At 40.8% G+C, this 17,122-nt stretch overlaps 1 protein-coding gene across 4 annotated transcripts in view; it reads right to left on the minus strand.

The window, feature by feature from the left end:
- LOC141265406 (uncharacterized) overlaps window positions 1-17,122 on the minus strand; it is a 124,645-nt gene that overhangs the window by 35,989 nt on the left and 71,534 nt on the right. For 2 of the 4 annotated variants that reach the window (XM_073678459.1, XM_073678460.1), the window contains exons 9-13: window positions 11,335-11,463; window positions 8,653-8,695; window positions 3,148-3,184; window positions 2,861-2,959; window positions 2,731-2,787 (exon numbers count right to left, since the gene is read on the minus strand). In XM_073678459.1, coding sequence (XP_073534560.1) covers window positions 2,731-2,787; window positions 2,861-2,959; window positions 3,148-3,184; window positions 8,653-8,695; window positions 11,335-11,463 — 365 coding nt within the window. The remainder of the gene's footprint in view (window positions 1-2,730; window positions 2,788-2,860; window positions 2,960-3,147; window positions 3,185-8,652; window positions 8,696-11,334; window positions 11,464-17,122) is intronic. The other 2 variants (XM_073678462.1, XM_073678461.1) reach the window with 2 other exon arrangements.

Here is a 17,122-nt window from a genome sequence, read left to right on the forward strand (position 1 = left end):
CTGCGTTGTCTGTTCCTGTCAGGGGACGGTCTGGATGAGCTGGGAGTACGGTGTCTCACACTGGAAGGGGAAGACCGTGTGGTATGGGATGACGCAGATGAACGAGACCTGTGGGTCCGCTTGCGTCCTGATCTAGACGTGGATGTGCCCGTGCCATCATGTCCCTGAGTGGAACTCTCCCTTTGAGTAGTGTTCATAGCCGAAGTATGAGTCTGCAGAGCCTGAAGCAATGTGGATGTGAGGTTATCTATAGACTGCGTCATAGATTGGCACACCTGAGTGACCCATTCCGGTGTGGCATTAGGCACCGAAGTATTGGGAAGTGCTTCATGGGGCTCTGGCACAGCAGTCTGCATGCATTCCTGACAATGTGGATACGTGCTGCCACTAGGGAGAGTATTACTGCAGGCTGTACAGAGTGCATAATAGCAATCCTGCCTGGTTCTCTTGGACTTTGAGCCCAGCATAGTATACAGGGCAGGCTATGCAGAGGGAACCAGCAATGCAGAGAAGCTTATAGACTTCACAGCCGAGTGCGAGACTCTAGCTGTGGTCTTACCCCACCTTAGTGTGCCTGTTGTAGTCCAGCGCCGTTTAAATCCACGATCCTGTGCCCCCCGGAGACAAGCTGGCGACCGGTAGCTGAAGTGTTAACGCTTCTTCAGTGGTTAATGGCCGCCGGAGTGTGGAGAAGAAGGTGGGCGGAGCGCTGAAAAGGGCGGCAGTATGCTGGAAAGCGCGCCCTTTCAGCTTGTCTCCGCCCCTTCTATGACACTGTGTAGTGTCATATTAGTCATCCGGGGGGCGGGGCGGGGGCGGCGGCTTCGGCTAGTCCGGAGCCGCGGTCTAAATTTAGAATCTATGCCCAAAAGGGCTCCAGGCCGGCGCGGTAGTCCGGGGGGTGCCGGATCTGAACCGGACCCCCCCTGGTTTTAATGGCAGGGAAGGCGGTGGGAATATTATGTTAAGGGGGGGCCCTTAAAGGGTTCCCCTGAGGCACCGTAGAGCTGGTGCCAGCAGAGAGACGGAGCTGTAAACAGCCTGTGTCTCTGTGTGCCCTTCTGCCTGCACTGTCCCCCGGTCCCATCAGGAGTCTGCAGCAGAGCTGGGCTTCCTGGACATTGGTGCAGAGCAACAGCTACTGGGAGCTGTATATTGCTGTCTGCACAAGCCCTACCTGCGGTGTCTCAACCTAATACCCCCAGAGGGGGATTAGGGAGGGTGCTGCCATCACCGTCAGGAGGCTGTAATCCTCATCTCGACCTCAACCCAGAGACCAAAAGGAATTGGGGAAGGAGGGGGGGTCTCAACTTCGAACCAACACCCGAGGGGCTGGGGAAGGAGTGACATGGTAAGGAGACGGCTCGACTTCAACTGTGCACCCCTAGAAGGGGGCAGAGGAAGGAGCCATGCCGGGAGTCTCGCGGGAGACCCACTTATCTTCATCTGTAACTCCGTGGAAAAAATCTGAAAAAAATGGAGTAAAAATCTTTAGGGGTGCCTCCTTGCGACACTAAGCAAAAACTGAACATGGCTGACGCCGTCAGGGGGTGTATACTGCAGAGGAGGAGCCACCGTTAATCTTTTTCAGATTAAGCCTAGTGTCGCCTCCTAGTGGACAGCAGCATAACACCCAAGGTCCTGTGTCCCCCAATGAGGCGACAGAGTAAACTAGATTTTACAAAATATGTGTCTTTTAGTGTGTGACAGTTGTCAATCATAAAAACCCGATATGATTCTGGTATCTCTGTAGTCGCACCGACCCGAAGATTAAGGTCGTCTAATCACTTATACCGCACTAGGAACGGCGTAAAAAAATAAACGCTAGGGCTGGGGTTGGGGTTGGGATAGGGTAGTGTTAGGGTCTTTTTTTTTTTTAAAAAAAGGTTAAAAAAATAAAAAAAGACAACGATATGGCAACTAGTGTTGAATGCAAGTGCTCGCTACTTGAGTTTGCATCGGGTGCTCGGCTACGCATTGAGTATCGCGGGTGCTCGAGTCTCCGCCCCATATGCTTCGCGGCCAAAAAAACCTTGCGGGGATTGCCTGCCATACACGAGCGATCCCCGCATGTTTTTTTTGGGGTGTCTAATAACCGTGAAACATGCGGGCGGGAACTCGAGCATTTCACTTGAGCACCCGTGATACATGGTGCATACCTGAGTGCCCGATGCAAACTCAAGTAGTGAACACTTGTGCTCTAGACTAATGACAACTTATTCAATATGATGACCTAATGTCATCAAATTCTGTGTCGTACCTCTGAGTACCCTTACTGAGTACCACATTTTTAATCTTTTCGTTTTTCTTAAAGTCATAAAGTTGCCATTTGAAATTCCTTTAGTTTTGTGCCATGTCTGTGATGTGCTTTTTTTCAACAACATTAAACAACTGAATGAACATCCTCTGAGCCCGGTGATTCCATAATTTTTGCCAGGGGTTGTATATACATTTCATTACTTTTTGTCTGTGTCAGCAAAACTTCTGGTGTACACGCTGAGGACTTATTTACCTGCCATATACTAAAATAGTGTCCTCCTGACATAGACCAGGTTTTTATGCTTCAACTTACCTCTTTTGCTGCATAGAACAGCATGGTAGAGTCAGTGGTATAATTTTTCTTCTTAAAATGGGTGGTTATGGCTGTACATTTCAGGCCACTTTGGTGCCAAGGATAATACATGCACAGTCACAAGAGTTAATTTTAGTCAGCAGCACAAAAATACTTACTAAGAAGTCTAATAGATCTTTGTTACTTGTAAAATCCTGGAAAGACTCACAAGGGTCCTGCAAAATAAATATGGATTTATATCACAAGTCAATATGAATAAACCGATCTAGGTCTAAATCTGGAACGTACCTCGCTGGGCACCTCTTCCGCTTCCTCACAGCTTTCTTCTCTACTTTCCTCCTCTGTATCCTTTATTTCCTGCTCTGTATCATTTACTGGCTTAACTTCCTGAAAAACATAAAACAAAAACTAAAATAACAAACCTGGTGTGATGTTTACTGTGATATGCCTCCGCAATAGCTATCAGCTCCAATTATGTATATAAGAAACATGAGTCCCATGACATGTTTTATATACACATTAGAAAAATGTAATTGTATCTACTGGGCTGCCATTCCCTCAGTGACAATTCTTACCTCAGATTCTCCTGTGTTATGTGCAATATCGTCACTGCTTACAAAAGAAAAACAAAAAAATACACATTATATTTATTTCTTCATGACAATAACATCTAGAGCTAAAAGAAGACATAAAAAATATATAACAAAACTACATTTCACTACATATGTCTAAAGGCATTTGAATAAACAAAAAAGCTTCTTAAAACCAGATCCAGAGATTAGGATTAGAGAAAAGGCTTCTAAACCCGATCAAATGACTGACAATTTTCTTCAGTGGTGCTGCCTGAGATAACAAGTATTCTTAAAAGGGTCTTCTGGATCTTTTTTAAAAAATGGCAGCGGCAAGTCATGGGCATAAAAGAAAATATATATACTGCCCGGGATTCTGCTCCCTGCTTCAGCGCTGTCGTTCTGATTGTCTCCACCAGACTTTCAGTGATGATGTCATGAGTGGTCTATCAAATTATGGTCTGCAGTATCAGGACACAGATAGTTGTGATATCGTCACACCCGATCATTGGGCAGTGCTGAAGCAAGGAGTGACTTCCCAGGCTGAGTAAGTCTGTCTTTTATCCCCAAAGCTGCTATTTTTTTTTAAAAATAAGCTAGAAAACACAATTAAGGATTTTTTTTAAAGATTATTCAGTAAGAAGAGAAGAGCAAGACCAAAATTAAAAGTACAGGCTCCTTTATTTTTTTTTTTTCAAACTAGGTTTGGAAATGATAGTTTCAATCACAACACATTAAAGATATCAAAGTCCGTGCAGTAGAGAAAAGTTACCAGCGTTCTCTGTTGTGTAAACTTTGTCTTTAATGTACTGTGAGAGTTTAATGCAGTATCAGAGTTATAGAAGAAACACATTTAAATCAGAATTTTTGATAAATAGACATTGTGACAATGAATATGGAATTAAGAGTTAAAAGGGTTTTCCCCAGATTGAAAGTCCTCTCCTGTCCATAGGATACATGATAATTGGCCGATGACCAGAGTCAGCTTGCTGGGATGCAGAAATGGCTCTTACATTTTTAATCTCAGTCAATACAAGTTATTTTTTTGCTTTAGTTTCATTTCATTATCTTTCTTTAAAAGCAATTATATTTTTTATTTATTTTTTAAATATGCTCTTCTTTCATAATGACCTTTGCAAAAGTTCATTAGAGTCATGTCAGTACAAATGATATGGTCGAGGTCTGACCACTGTGGCAATGGTCTGGTATTATTCCTTGAAAAAACTAAGTTAAAGTCTAAAGAAGCCCCAGTAGCTAGTGAGAAACTTGCAAGATTTCTAATTATTAGTTTTAATATAGATTGTATTATAAAAAAAAAAAAAAAAATACCAAAATATATGAACAAAATATGCAAAAAAACAAAAACAAACGTGTAACACAAAAACCTGATTTAATCAATAGGTCATTATCTTCTGATCGATTAGCTTTAAAATAAAAATGGCAGGATATTATCAACACTAATAAATATTACAGCTTGTGCGCTGGATAACATTAACTAGCAACATGATACTTCAGGTCTGTATAATTACCGTAATAATTAAAATATATTAACCTTTTTAGTGATTTAAAAAAAAATTCAGAATGTTTAACCCCTTTATGGCATGGTGATTTTATCGCCCTTGCTTCCAAGAGCATAACTTTATTTTTCCATCAATATAGACATATTAGACATATGAGGGGTTATTTTTTGTGGGACGAGTTGTACTTTTGAATGACACCATTCAATCTACCACAGTGTACTGGAAAATGAGGAGAAAATTCCAAGTGCATTGAAATCGCAAACAAAAGTGCAATTCGACATGTTTTCCTTTATTTTACCATGTTCACTATATGGTAAAACTGACCCTGCAATACCCAAGTTAATATGAGTATATGGTAAAACGGACCCTGCAACACCAGGTCAGTATGAGTATGCAAATGCCAAAAACATGTATAGTTTTACATTTTTGCTTTTGTTGGCATATTCCAAGACCCGTAAAGTTTGAATTCTCCGGAATATGGGGCCTTGCGAGGGTTTATTTTTTGCACCCTGAGCTGACGTTTTTACTGATATCATTTTGGGGTAGACCCAATGTTTTGATCACCTTTATTGTACCTTACTGCAATGTTGATGCAGCCCAAAAAAAAGTAATTTTGGTGTTTTGATATTTTTTCTTTTATGCCGATGATCAATCGGATTAATTTACTTTATATTTTGATAGATTGGATTTTTACAGTATGAAAAAGATTAAATGCTCCCCAAAGGTCTTTTATGTGAAATAAACAAACAAAAAATTAAAATAAAAACAGGTAAAAATAACTGTATAAAATAAAAGCCCCTGGCAATTCAAATCTGTTACTGGCCCAGCCCCATAAAAAAAAAATCCAATACTTAAATTAAAAAAAAATAGTTTCCCTCCCTGTAACAATTATTTTTAACTGACCCTTTGTGGTTTGCACAGAAATAACAAAAAATTAGGCCCTATGTATCACAGAAAAAAGCAAACTTTGTTGAATACCCAATTGAGACAAAAGTTGTACAGCTCTTTAAAACACACGTAAGAAGAAAAAAAAAAGACGAAAATGTGCATTGTCAGGATCGGGGAAAATATTGCCTGGTCTTAAACTGGTTATTTAGTGGTTATACCCTATCATTGAAAGAGGTAGGTGCAGGTTCAGGCAAGAACATATCTCATACATCCTTGCAGAAAGGGATACGAGTAGCCAAGGATGTATTGGCTACCGACGCTTATATCTCAGCCTACATCACTGCTAGAGTTACAATTAAGGTCTTGTTTTAAAGGGAATCTGACAGTAAGATCAACTCTTCTATGCGATCTACATGGGCATGTAGGTCATATGAAGCAGAATAAAATGATACATTGATACCTACGATCCGATGTATTATTCCAGAGAAATCCACGTTTTTCTTTATATGTAAATGAGCTGTTAAGATCTCTGGGTATGGGAAAGCAACACTTTTTTTTTTTTTTTTTTTTAAAAGAGTGTCACCATGCAATGACTGACAGACTGCTTTCATGAAATACATGTCTCACACTGATAATGCACCTTTCACTTAAAATGGGCTCTGGAGGCAGGTTCTTGTGAAGATCTGTACCCGGCTCCTAGATATTAACAGCTCGTTTCATGTTAGGAAAGGAAAAACATGGATTACACAGGACTAAAACATCGGATTGCAGATACCAAGGTATGGTTTTATTTAGCTTCCTATGACCTACATGCCCATATTGGAGGGTTAGGAGGATTCATCCTGACAGATTCCCTTTGGTAAGAACCTCCTTGGTCAGTGATGATTCATTAAAGATTTTGGCTAGCTGGTGAGGTAGAATTATGTTATGAGATTTATAGTACTCATTTGTAAGTCCATCAGGCTCTGGAGATTTTTTGGACTTCAGAGTGTGTTGAAACTTTAACTTCTTGTTAGGAAAAAAAAGAGCAGATATCCATAAGTGGGAAGAGTTACTTTGAAGGAGGCTTATTTTCCTGAGAAAATTTGTAGTGCAGAGCTTTTCAAGTTGGGTCAGAGTAAAATTCTTATAATGAGCTCCATAATAGTTTCCTATCCCTTTGGGACCAATTATTTTAGAGATATATGAGGTCAATAGAAAGTGGATGCGAGAGTTCGTTTGTGTTCATAATTGCTTTGCTAATAAAGCAATAGCCCTGTTCTCATGTCAGTAGTGATTCAGTTTTCGTTTCGTCATGGCTAAACAAATAATTGAAGGCGTTTAATTTTTGTGATTGTTGGTTTTAGTTTGGAATTTTCTGCAGCCATTACAGGGGAGTCATTTTGTTTGGGGAATTTAACTCTAAGTTTAGATGGCAATTGTGATATTTTTTTAAGTCTAGTTCTTTTATCGTATGCAGATTGCTTTATGAAGTGACTAATTATTCTAGCTTTACTGGCACGCCATAAAGGTGGTGATCAAGGTCGTCATTAGCTGGGAAATATTTTGGGTGTTTGAGCATAAAATTATTGAAGGGTGTTGTGTCACCCCCAAAATGCATATTAAACTAGCTGTACAGTCATATATGGTACTTAGCTCCAATAAAGTTCATACTAGAACTATACATTTTAGTGGTACAGTACCTAAGAAAATTATTTTTATTTTAAATGCAAAAAGGTACAGCAAGTTTAATATGCATTCTGGGGGAGACTAACTCCCTTTGTGTGGGAGTACTTGACGCTGTTCTTAGATAACCAATGATATGGGTGAGTGGTCTTACCACGATATTGTGGCGATGCAAGTGGAAGAGCTTTAAGAAATTAAGGAGAGCTCAATTTTAAAGTAATCAATGCTCAAATAGGTTTTATGAGAATGTAAAGTTCTGTTTGGAAGAATGTTGTAGCCTCCATGTATCAAAGAGATTATATTTTCTGACAGTGGAAACATAAGGCTTAGTGCCTACGATGCAGAAATGAAGCAGAAATTTTCCTGAGCATTTCGGCATCTTCTTGGCAGAAAAACACATGCGTTTTTTACATGCGTTTTTGACGCGTACTTGCCATGCGTTTTTCCAATGCATTGTATAGGCAAATAAGCATGCAGAAACGCACAAGAATTGGTCATGTCCGTATTTTTTCTGCGAGTAAAATCTGCGCAGAAAAAATCCTGACCATGTGCACAGAACTTGTAGAAGGTCATAGGAAGTCATGGGATAAGGTATGCAATGCGTTTCTGGAGCGTTTACGCGCTGCAAATACGCACCAAAATACGCACCAAAAACGCATCGTGGGCACACAGCCTAGAGGTTCAGTTTAAGGAAAACTGCAGGCGAGGTAGAGTCCATAAAAAGCCATATCCTTTTTGTAACCAGTTAGGAGTAAAGTGCCTCTTTTGTTTTGGGAATAATAGTACCATAATTACTTTTTACAGGAAAGAATGGGCAGCATGGTGGCTCAATGGTTAGCACTGCAGCCTTGCAGCGCTGGGGTCCTGGGTTCGAATCCCACCAAGGACAACATCAGCAAGGAGTTTGTATGTTCTCCCTGTGTTTGCGTGGGTTTCCTCCGGGTTCTCCGGTTTCCTCCCACACTCCAAAGACCTACTAATAGGGAATTTAGATGGTGAGCCACAATGGGGACAGTGCCCATAAAGTCTGTAAAGCGCTGTAGAATTAATGGCGCTATATAAGTGAGTAAAATAAATAAATGGTTGTTTAGACTAACGAAGGGAAGAAAAAGGTGGGGAAACCTCTTTTGATTGATAACATTACAATAGAGAGCTCAGGACTACAAAAGGAGGGACTTGATGTGACTACTGTGTGGGCGATATTTGCAGCAACAGTCTGCTCAGCAAGTAGATGGCTCTGCTAGGATAAAACTTCTACAATGAACAGGTTAGTGTAAACAGTGGAACACAAATCATGAATCAGAATCTGCATGTTATAAAGATTCTCAAGGATTTGTAATAAATTTCAGAGGATTTCGCAGATTTAAAAAAATAAAAAAAAAGTGTTCTGGATGTACAGGATAAAAGGCAATTGTCTAATAATATTGCTCATATTTACCTAGATGCTGCACTCTTATCTGCTTCATGCGCTGCCTTTAATTCTACAAAGAATAAAGCAGTGTGTGTTCATAGACAAAGGAATTCGAAATAAGGTTAGTAATTTGTAAAATATATATAGCATTTGAGCCCCCAGATGATTTTTGCATGCAATCTGTAAAACCTAACAGTAACATGCATCTTAGGCTATGTTCACACATGTTGTGTTTTGCTGCTTATTATGCAGCAGATTTTTCTCCAAATTTTCAGCTGAGTCTAGCAGTACCAGCAAAGTCTATGAGAAACCGGGATTCTCTGTTCACACATGTTGCTTTTTATTTGCTGCATATTTTCTGCCTTGCTTGCGTATTTGGAAAATAGAGCATGTCACTTCTTTCAGCGTATTTGCGTATTTTGCTGCTTTTTTTTCACCCATAGGAAGTAATGGGTGGTCAAAAATCCGCAGCAAAATACGCACGTTTTTTTACACAGCTGTTTTCCTGCCAAAGATAAGTTAGCAGCAGAAAAAAACACAAGGTGTTTGAACATAGCCTTACAAGACCTCTGAAGGTGGTAGCTGATGCCAAGATGTCTGCTTCATAGCATACGGTTGACCTGTCAGTGGGATAAGTAATCAATATCAGATTAGTGGGGGTGTCTAACACCCCCACTAATTGGCTATTTGCTTCAGCAGCTGCCAGATGTAAACAATTAGAACATACATGTAAAACTCTGGTCTGCGGGCCAAATCTGGCCCACAGAGTGGTTTGATCTGGCCCACGACATCAGAACCACCACCACTATGTGGAGCCATTATTCTGCATGGAGGACCATGGGGGCCCATTATCCTGTATGGAGCACTATGAGGAGCCATTATTCTTTATGGATGCCTATGTAGGGCCCATTATTCTGTATGGAGGACTATGTGGAGCCATTATTCTGTATGGATGACCATGGGGGCCCATTATCCTGTATGGAAGACTATGAGGAGCCATTATTCTGTATGGAGGACCATGTGGGGCCCATTATACTGTATGGAGCACAATGTGGGGCCATTATTATGTATGGAGGACTATGTGGGGCCCATTATTATGTATGGAGGACTATGTGGGGCCCATTATTCTGTATGGATGACTATGTGGGGCCTATTATACTGTATACTGGCTGGTCTGCAACTTTGTCCAAGTTTTTAATTTTGACCCTCTGTGTGTTGGAGTTTGACATCCCTGAATTAGAGAACAGCAAAGCTCTTGAATAGGAGCCATTGTGCAGCACCAGGTAGCCACCACTAAGCACGGAATGGAGAGCCGCTTTGCAGTTCTGTTCAAATTGTTTACATCCGGGAACCACCTGAGTAAATAACAGGTCACCGGTAGGAGTGCCGAGGTGTTGGACAAACACAGATCTGATATTGATGATGTATAGAATGGAGATAGGACATCATTATGTTTTAACTGGACAACCATTTAAGTCCTGTAAATTAGCTGATGGGGGCTCTGTGAAACCAACTTGTTTTTTTAACACATACCAAATATGCTTGATCAGACTGAGATCCCGTAAATTTGGAGGCCAAGTCTACTCTTTGAAATTTTTGGCATGGCACACAAACTGTTCCTGAACAATAAATGCAGCCCACGGGGCGAATTATCCTGCCGAGTCTTCTGCCATTGGTAAATACAGCTGTCATGAGGGAAATACTTGGCCCACTTAGGTATGCAACAGCGACAATCAGTATATTGCCCACAACATTATACTGCCTCAGCACCCCCCTCCCAGTGCATAACAGTGCCATCTCTTTCCCATTAAAGCAACGTACAATCCAAATGATGTTAAAGAAAACATGATTAATTAGCCCAACTCCCTTCTTCCATAATGCCATAATGCAGTTTTTATGCTCACTTGCCACTTATTGGGGCTTTCGGCAGTAAACAAGGGTCAGTATGAGGGTCACAACTATTTTCACCCATTCCCATCATGCTGAGAGGCATTGTATGTTTTGATACCTTTTAATCACAACCATTATTAACTTTACATGCTACACTAGCACTTCTATGGAACTGGGCCACACAGGCCATCATTCATTTCCCGACTCCATAATTGAACCTTAGGCAACCATGACCTGCTGTTTTTCCTTAGATCATTTTGATATAAGTACTCTACTCATCAAACTTAGTCAAAATCACATCACTAATGCTTGATAAATTTTTCTAGCTTCCAACACATCAACTGTTTAATCAACCCCAAATATTCCACCCCTGACCAATTTCTATTTTAGATATAGAATATATGTTTAATGAACAACATGAAAAGAACAATACATTAATGGGAATCTGCCAGCAGGTTTTTGCTACCCCATCTGAGAGCAGCCTGACGTAGCGTCATACCAGTGATGTACTGTATTATATAAATCCCTGTTTTATCTGCTGCAGAACTTCCAGTTCGCTATAATCCCACACCACTGATTGGCAGCTTAATGTGTAAAATGTGCATAGTCAGAAAGCTGCCAATCAGTGGTGGGGACGGAGCTATGCCATGTATTATGGAGGATTACATGGCAGTAGGACTACTATTCCTCTACTCAATCTACTGCTGATACAACTGAAAATTACTCGGTGACAGATTCCCTTTCAATTTAGGAGCAACTTCAGATACAATCCACAATCTCTCAACAAGGAAGGCAAATCAATATTTAGAAGAATATTACCTAGAAACGTTATAATGTGTTCAGAAGCTTTAGGCTTGTTACTGGTTCCAAAAATGTCATCACTGGTGAAGTCCATCTGATTCAGCTCACTGTCTGGATCGTAGTAAACACTTGATGCACCTGTAATATCTATGTGGTAATCACAGAACATAATCTACAATGGTATATTAAGTGTTAACATAGTGTGAAAGATTATACATGAAAGTCTAGAAAAGCAAAATCAAGATTTTTTTAGATTTTTTTTCCCGCTTCGGGTGGGGTGTTAACACTTTTTTTTTTGGTTGTTTCTACAGCATTCACTAGGCTATAGAAATGAAAACTCGTGGTTCTCCAATTGATCTCATTTTATGGCTGAGCTTCAAAGGAAGAGCAAGATGGCGGCCATCAGCAAGCACCTTGCTGCCATGGTAACTCATTGGTTTCCTGCAACTGAAATGGCGATCTAAGAGATTGTCAGCTGCAGCTAAGTGGTTAAACTCCAGCGATAAGAGCAGGCTCCAGTTGCTGTGTTTAAAGGCAGATACCGGATATGTAATCCAGCAGGCATTTGCCTGGTATAGTATGGGTTCAGCTCCTTAGCCTACGCCATACACGGAACCTGACAAAGGACGTAACAGTAAGTCCTGGGTTGGAAACAGGGTTAAAAAAAGTATATATGTAGTCAAATACTAGCTATAAAATGTTTTCATTCTGTAGAAACAGCTGTCGGCTTGGCTTTTTTTTTTTTTTTTAACAATAAGCTGTAGCTATTAGTACCATTTTGGATAAATAAGACTTGATTATTTTATGTATTTTACGGGAGGAGGGTTAAACAAAAGAAAATTCTGAAATAGTTTCTTGTAATTTACTTGCAGCATACGATATAGGATAAATAATTGCATTGTTTTACAGTACAGGTTGTTATGGATTGGGCAATGGCAAATGTGTGCCTTGAGGTTTTTTTACCCCATGTTAAAAGGGAAGATATAATGAGAAAATGACAGATTGTTTAAGCCCTTAAGGACTTGCCCTTTTTGGGCCTTTTGAAAAAAAGCTCATTTTTATCATCATGACATAGCTATACAAGTTGTTCTTTTTCCCCCCAAGATGAGCTATACTTGTCAATAGAAGTTAGTTGGGATACCAATAACTCATTACAAAACTTTGTTAACCCTTTCTCTAAGGAAAAAAAAGAAAAACAAACAAAAAAAACCCACGAAACAGCAGTTTTGTTTTTTGATGTTTTAACTATTCACGTGCTGCACAAGTAAGATGTCACCTTCATGCTGTGGTTCTGCACAATTATGGTGTTATGAAAATTATATAGTTTTAGGTTTTACTACTTTTGTACAATAAATACACTACTTAAAATGTAAATCTTTTGTTTTAGTGTCACCACATTCTTAGAACAGCAAATTTTGAAACGGTCAGCTGAAAGAGCTCTGTTAGGGCTTATGTTTTATCTAACAAGACGTAAGTTTTCAGCGGTACCATTTTCCGAAGTATATCAATTTTTGATCACTTGTTACACTTTTTCAAAGAAACTGCAATTCTGGTCACTATTCAATTAAATTGACATTAAAAAGAAGTACTCCCATGAACTTTTTTTTTCCATTCACAGGACAACACTAAAGATATGACACTTTGATACAATGTAAAGTAGTCAGTGTACAGCTTGTATAACAGTGTAAATTTGGTGTGCTCATGCCAGAGGTAGCCTGACTGCCATTAGGTACGGAGATGAGATCCTCAGACCCCTTGTGAGACCATATGCTGGTGCGGTTGGCCCTTGGTTCCTCCTAATGCAGGACAATGCCAGACCTCATGTGGCTGGAGTGTGTCAGCAGTTCCTGCAAGATGGAAGTCATTGAAGCTATGGACTGGCCCGCCCGTTCCCTAGACCAGAGTCCGATGAGCACATCTGGGACATCATGTCTCGCTCCATCCACCAACATCACGTTGCACCACAGACTGTCCTGGAGTTGGCGGATGGTTTAGTCCAGGTCTGGGAGGAGATCCCACAGGAGACCATCCGCAACCTCATCAGGAGCATGCCCAGGCGTTGTAGGTAGGTCATACAGGCAAATGGAGGCCACACACAATACTGAGCCTCATTTTGACTTGTTTTAAGGACATTACATCTATGTAGCATAGCATATATAGGTATAAGCATATAGCATATCAATATTTTTTCTTCTTTCTATGCATAAGTTTGAGAGCCAGAAGTTGTTCATGCTTTCATTTATAGGGCTGTATAAAAAATTGATTTTTGCATAACAAACTGTAGTATTTATTGGTATAATTTTGAGAGATGTTTAACTTTCAGAACTTTTTACTTCGTTATTATGAAGAAAGTGAAACTGAAATAGAGGCATTGTTTTTACTAAAATTTGGTTGCGCGGTGCTCACTGTGCGGAATAAAGATTTTTGGTACTCACCGTAAATTCTGTGTTGTAAACTTTCACTGGGGGACAAAGGGAAAAAAAAACAACTTGGGCATGCGAAACCCAGTTATTCAATTAGTACAAAAGCAGAAGTTAGACAGAAATCCAGACCCACCCCACCCCACCCTGACAAGGGAGTGGGTTGTGTCTCTCAATGAAGGCTATGAGAAAGATTTTACGGTGAGTACCATAAAATCTTTATTTCTCGGTCATTTCATTGGGTGACACCAAAATCATAGCATGTCCTACAGCTGTCCCTGGGGTAGGAAAACGAGTACCAGTACTCCAGAAAGAAGACTAGCAAGCCCTCAGGTTATCACCAGATTAACTGCCACTTGTAACTTCTGCTAAGATCGGCATCCCTAGATGCAAAGGTAAGAGCTCCACAACAATGTGGACACACAACTAAAGAAGTGGAAAAATCTTATAGAAGAACAGACGTCTGGAAGCATAAGACCCAGGAGGTTTCTATCCTGTGGGGGCAGACAGCTGTGGCCTGGCAGAGGCGCCCTAGCTTAGCCAGACCTTCAGCATTGGCAAATCCAAACCTCTGAACAATTTTAGCCCTAGAGGTGGTCTGACCTCTGTCGGAGCATACCGGGATGACCCACAATGCAACCAAAATTCCAAACAGATCTTTAAAAGAGTTGAACTGCTCTGATTATATCAGATTGTGCAAGAACCTCTCAAGGAAATGGGAGGCAAAATACCTAGGAGGAGAAAAATCTCATTATGAAGATGAAATGCAGAAAATCACCGAAAGGCGAATGGAGGAAGCAGAATGTCAGACCACTCTGTCCCAGAAAAGGAGAGAAACAGCTGAGATTCCCCTTCGGAGCCTCACCTGAAGGAGATCTTTAGTGAGGTTAAAAAAAAAATCTCTGATCTGAAGTGCGTCCAAGACCAGATTGAGGTCCCCCAAACCAAGGGGGCTAATACGGTGGCCCCGTGTTAGCCCTGCTCGCGCAGGCAATCCTGACCTATGGCCTACAAAGACAAGTCCCGCTGGACCAGGATAGTCCAGGCAGAAATCTGGCCCTTAGGAGTCCAGCCTGACTCAAAACAATCATTCAAAAATGAAACGGGAGGATATCGATATAAGAGCGCTATAAAAAGGTTCTCACTTAAGAACAAGAGGCTTTCTAAAACAAAACTAACCCGAAAGGCCTGATGGCTTTCGAAACTGCCGACCCAACAGCCTACTAATAAATTAAATGAAGAATTTGTGTATAAGAGAAGACAGTTGGGAAAGGTCTATCTCGATATCACAGGTGATGTCCAGGGGCATCTGCAATGAAAAGCGGAAGTTGTGGACTCAATGTGAATAATCCTGAGTTTAACAGGCATTCAACATTTTTAGTCAAACCTGTAGAAGGAGAACCCAGTCCTGATAAGGAAAGACCAACATTTCCCTGGAATGTAGAACAGAACATACCTCCGCCCTGACCCATCACCTAGAATCCCCCCCCCCCCTCCCCCCGGTAGAGGAGGTAGACTTCTTGGGAGACCATTAGAGGTGTAAAATCTCCAAACACCATGGCAGTCCAGGCAATGCAACTAAAGTCAATCTTATGAACAACCTGCCTTAACGCTCAAATGAGATGGACCTGATCAGTGCTCAACATAGGAGGTGAAAAGATGGAAGCACTGCTTGTATTCTCTAACCTAGCCATTAAGGACTGTGGGCGAAAGAGACTAAGATAAGAATGAGTGTGCAAATTGAAGTGGTCAGCAGGGCGCTAGGAACTGGATAAGGCGCTGGAAAAGGATAAAAACAAACCACGACTCAGGAAGAGTCAATCCCGGAGTATCTGATGAATGGGCTAAGAGATAAAGAACAAAGGATTCCAACTGGCTGAAGAAGCTTGATCCTGTAAACAGGCGTCAGGAAATCTGGGCTCCATCTTCTGCTTTGTGCAAATATTACATAGGTTATTTTCTGATGACATGATCATCAGAGTACTTTCATTTTGAAAAATTGGAATTTTAAAAAATACTTTTTTTTTAAATTTTCTACCACAATATTTATTAGGTCCACAAAGGTACATGCATAGATAATACACTGTACTTCTTAAGTGCATCATTCAGCTTAAATAGAACCTGTCACATCCTAGCTACCCTCTAGACTGCCCCCATAGCGTTGTTAGTGATGCAATGTGCATCACTAACAATCTGTTTTCATGAAAATTGGTGCAGCTATAATGATTTTATAAGATTTAATATACTTAGATCCTACCTGCGTTTTCAGTCAGTCATAGGGAAGTGCTTGTCATATTCAGTAATGTGCGGGCACAGCATTCACTCACTGCTGGCGCTGCCCATATAATTCAATCATGCTCCCGGAAAGCGCTGATATTGTGGGGCGCAGGCGCACTTGTATATGTCCGGCCGCCTGCGCAGTGAGGCTGTGTGATTACCAGCTTCACTGCGCAGGCAGTCGGACATAAAGTGCGTCTGTGCCCCACAATATCAGCGCTTGCCGGGAGCATGATTCAAATACATGGGCGGCGCCAGCAGTGACTGAATGCTGCGCCCGCCCATAATTGAATATGACACAAAATGCAGGTAGGATCTAAGTATATTAAAGATTATAAAATTATTATAGCTGCACCAATTTTCATGAAAACAGCTGGTCAGTGATGCACATTGCATCACTTAGAACGCTATGCGGGCAGTCTAGAGGGCAGCTAGGACGTGACAGGTTCCCTTTAATAGAGTGCATCATCCAGCTTACCAGGTTGTACAATAGCAACCCATATGAATCCTGTCTCCCTTTGTCAAACTCCCTAAATGCTGCGATCGCCATTTACCATGGCATAGATAAGTAGATAATAGAGCCACTCTGTTGCCAATGTCTGTGATAACAGCATGTGTCAAAAAGATGGAGCTCTCTGACCCTGGGGTGAAGACAGAACTGTGTCACTCCATTAGGACGTGAAAACAGTGCTGTGACATGGAGATTACTTTTACAGTTAAAGTTTTAAAATACATAAACACTAGTCAACATTAATAAAATATGCAAATAGGACTATTGTGTGCTTGTGTAAATGCTCTAACAGTAAAAAGATAAAATGAAAATAACCTTTTTAAATGTAACAAGTTTGTTGGGCACAATTTTGTGGCACTTGCAAATACAAGTTTTACAAGTTCTCCTGTGCTTGTTAGTTGAGTCTTCCTCACAGGTTGCATGGCACTCCTGATCTCAAGATGGCAGTATGGAGGGGAATCTGATAAACCTGTCCTTCAGCTTTCCCATGTACAATGGGGCGTAGCTATTAAAGAAGCACTTTTTCAAAGTTTTTATCCTCTTAATATATTGCAGTCATCATATTATATAGCACTGTGTACTAACAATTGCTCCTTTT

Source organism: Phyllobates terribilis, unplaced genomic scaffold (assembly GCF_046119375.1).
Source record: "Phyllobates terribilis strain yellow unplaced genomic scaffold, ASM4611937v1 Scaffold_4__5_contigs__length_816908805, whole genome shotgun sequence".
NCBI lineage: Eukaryota > Metazoa > Chordata > Amphibia > Anura > Dendrobatidae > Phyllobates > Phyllobates terribilis.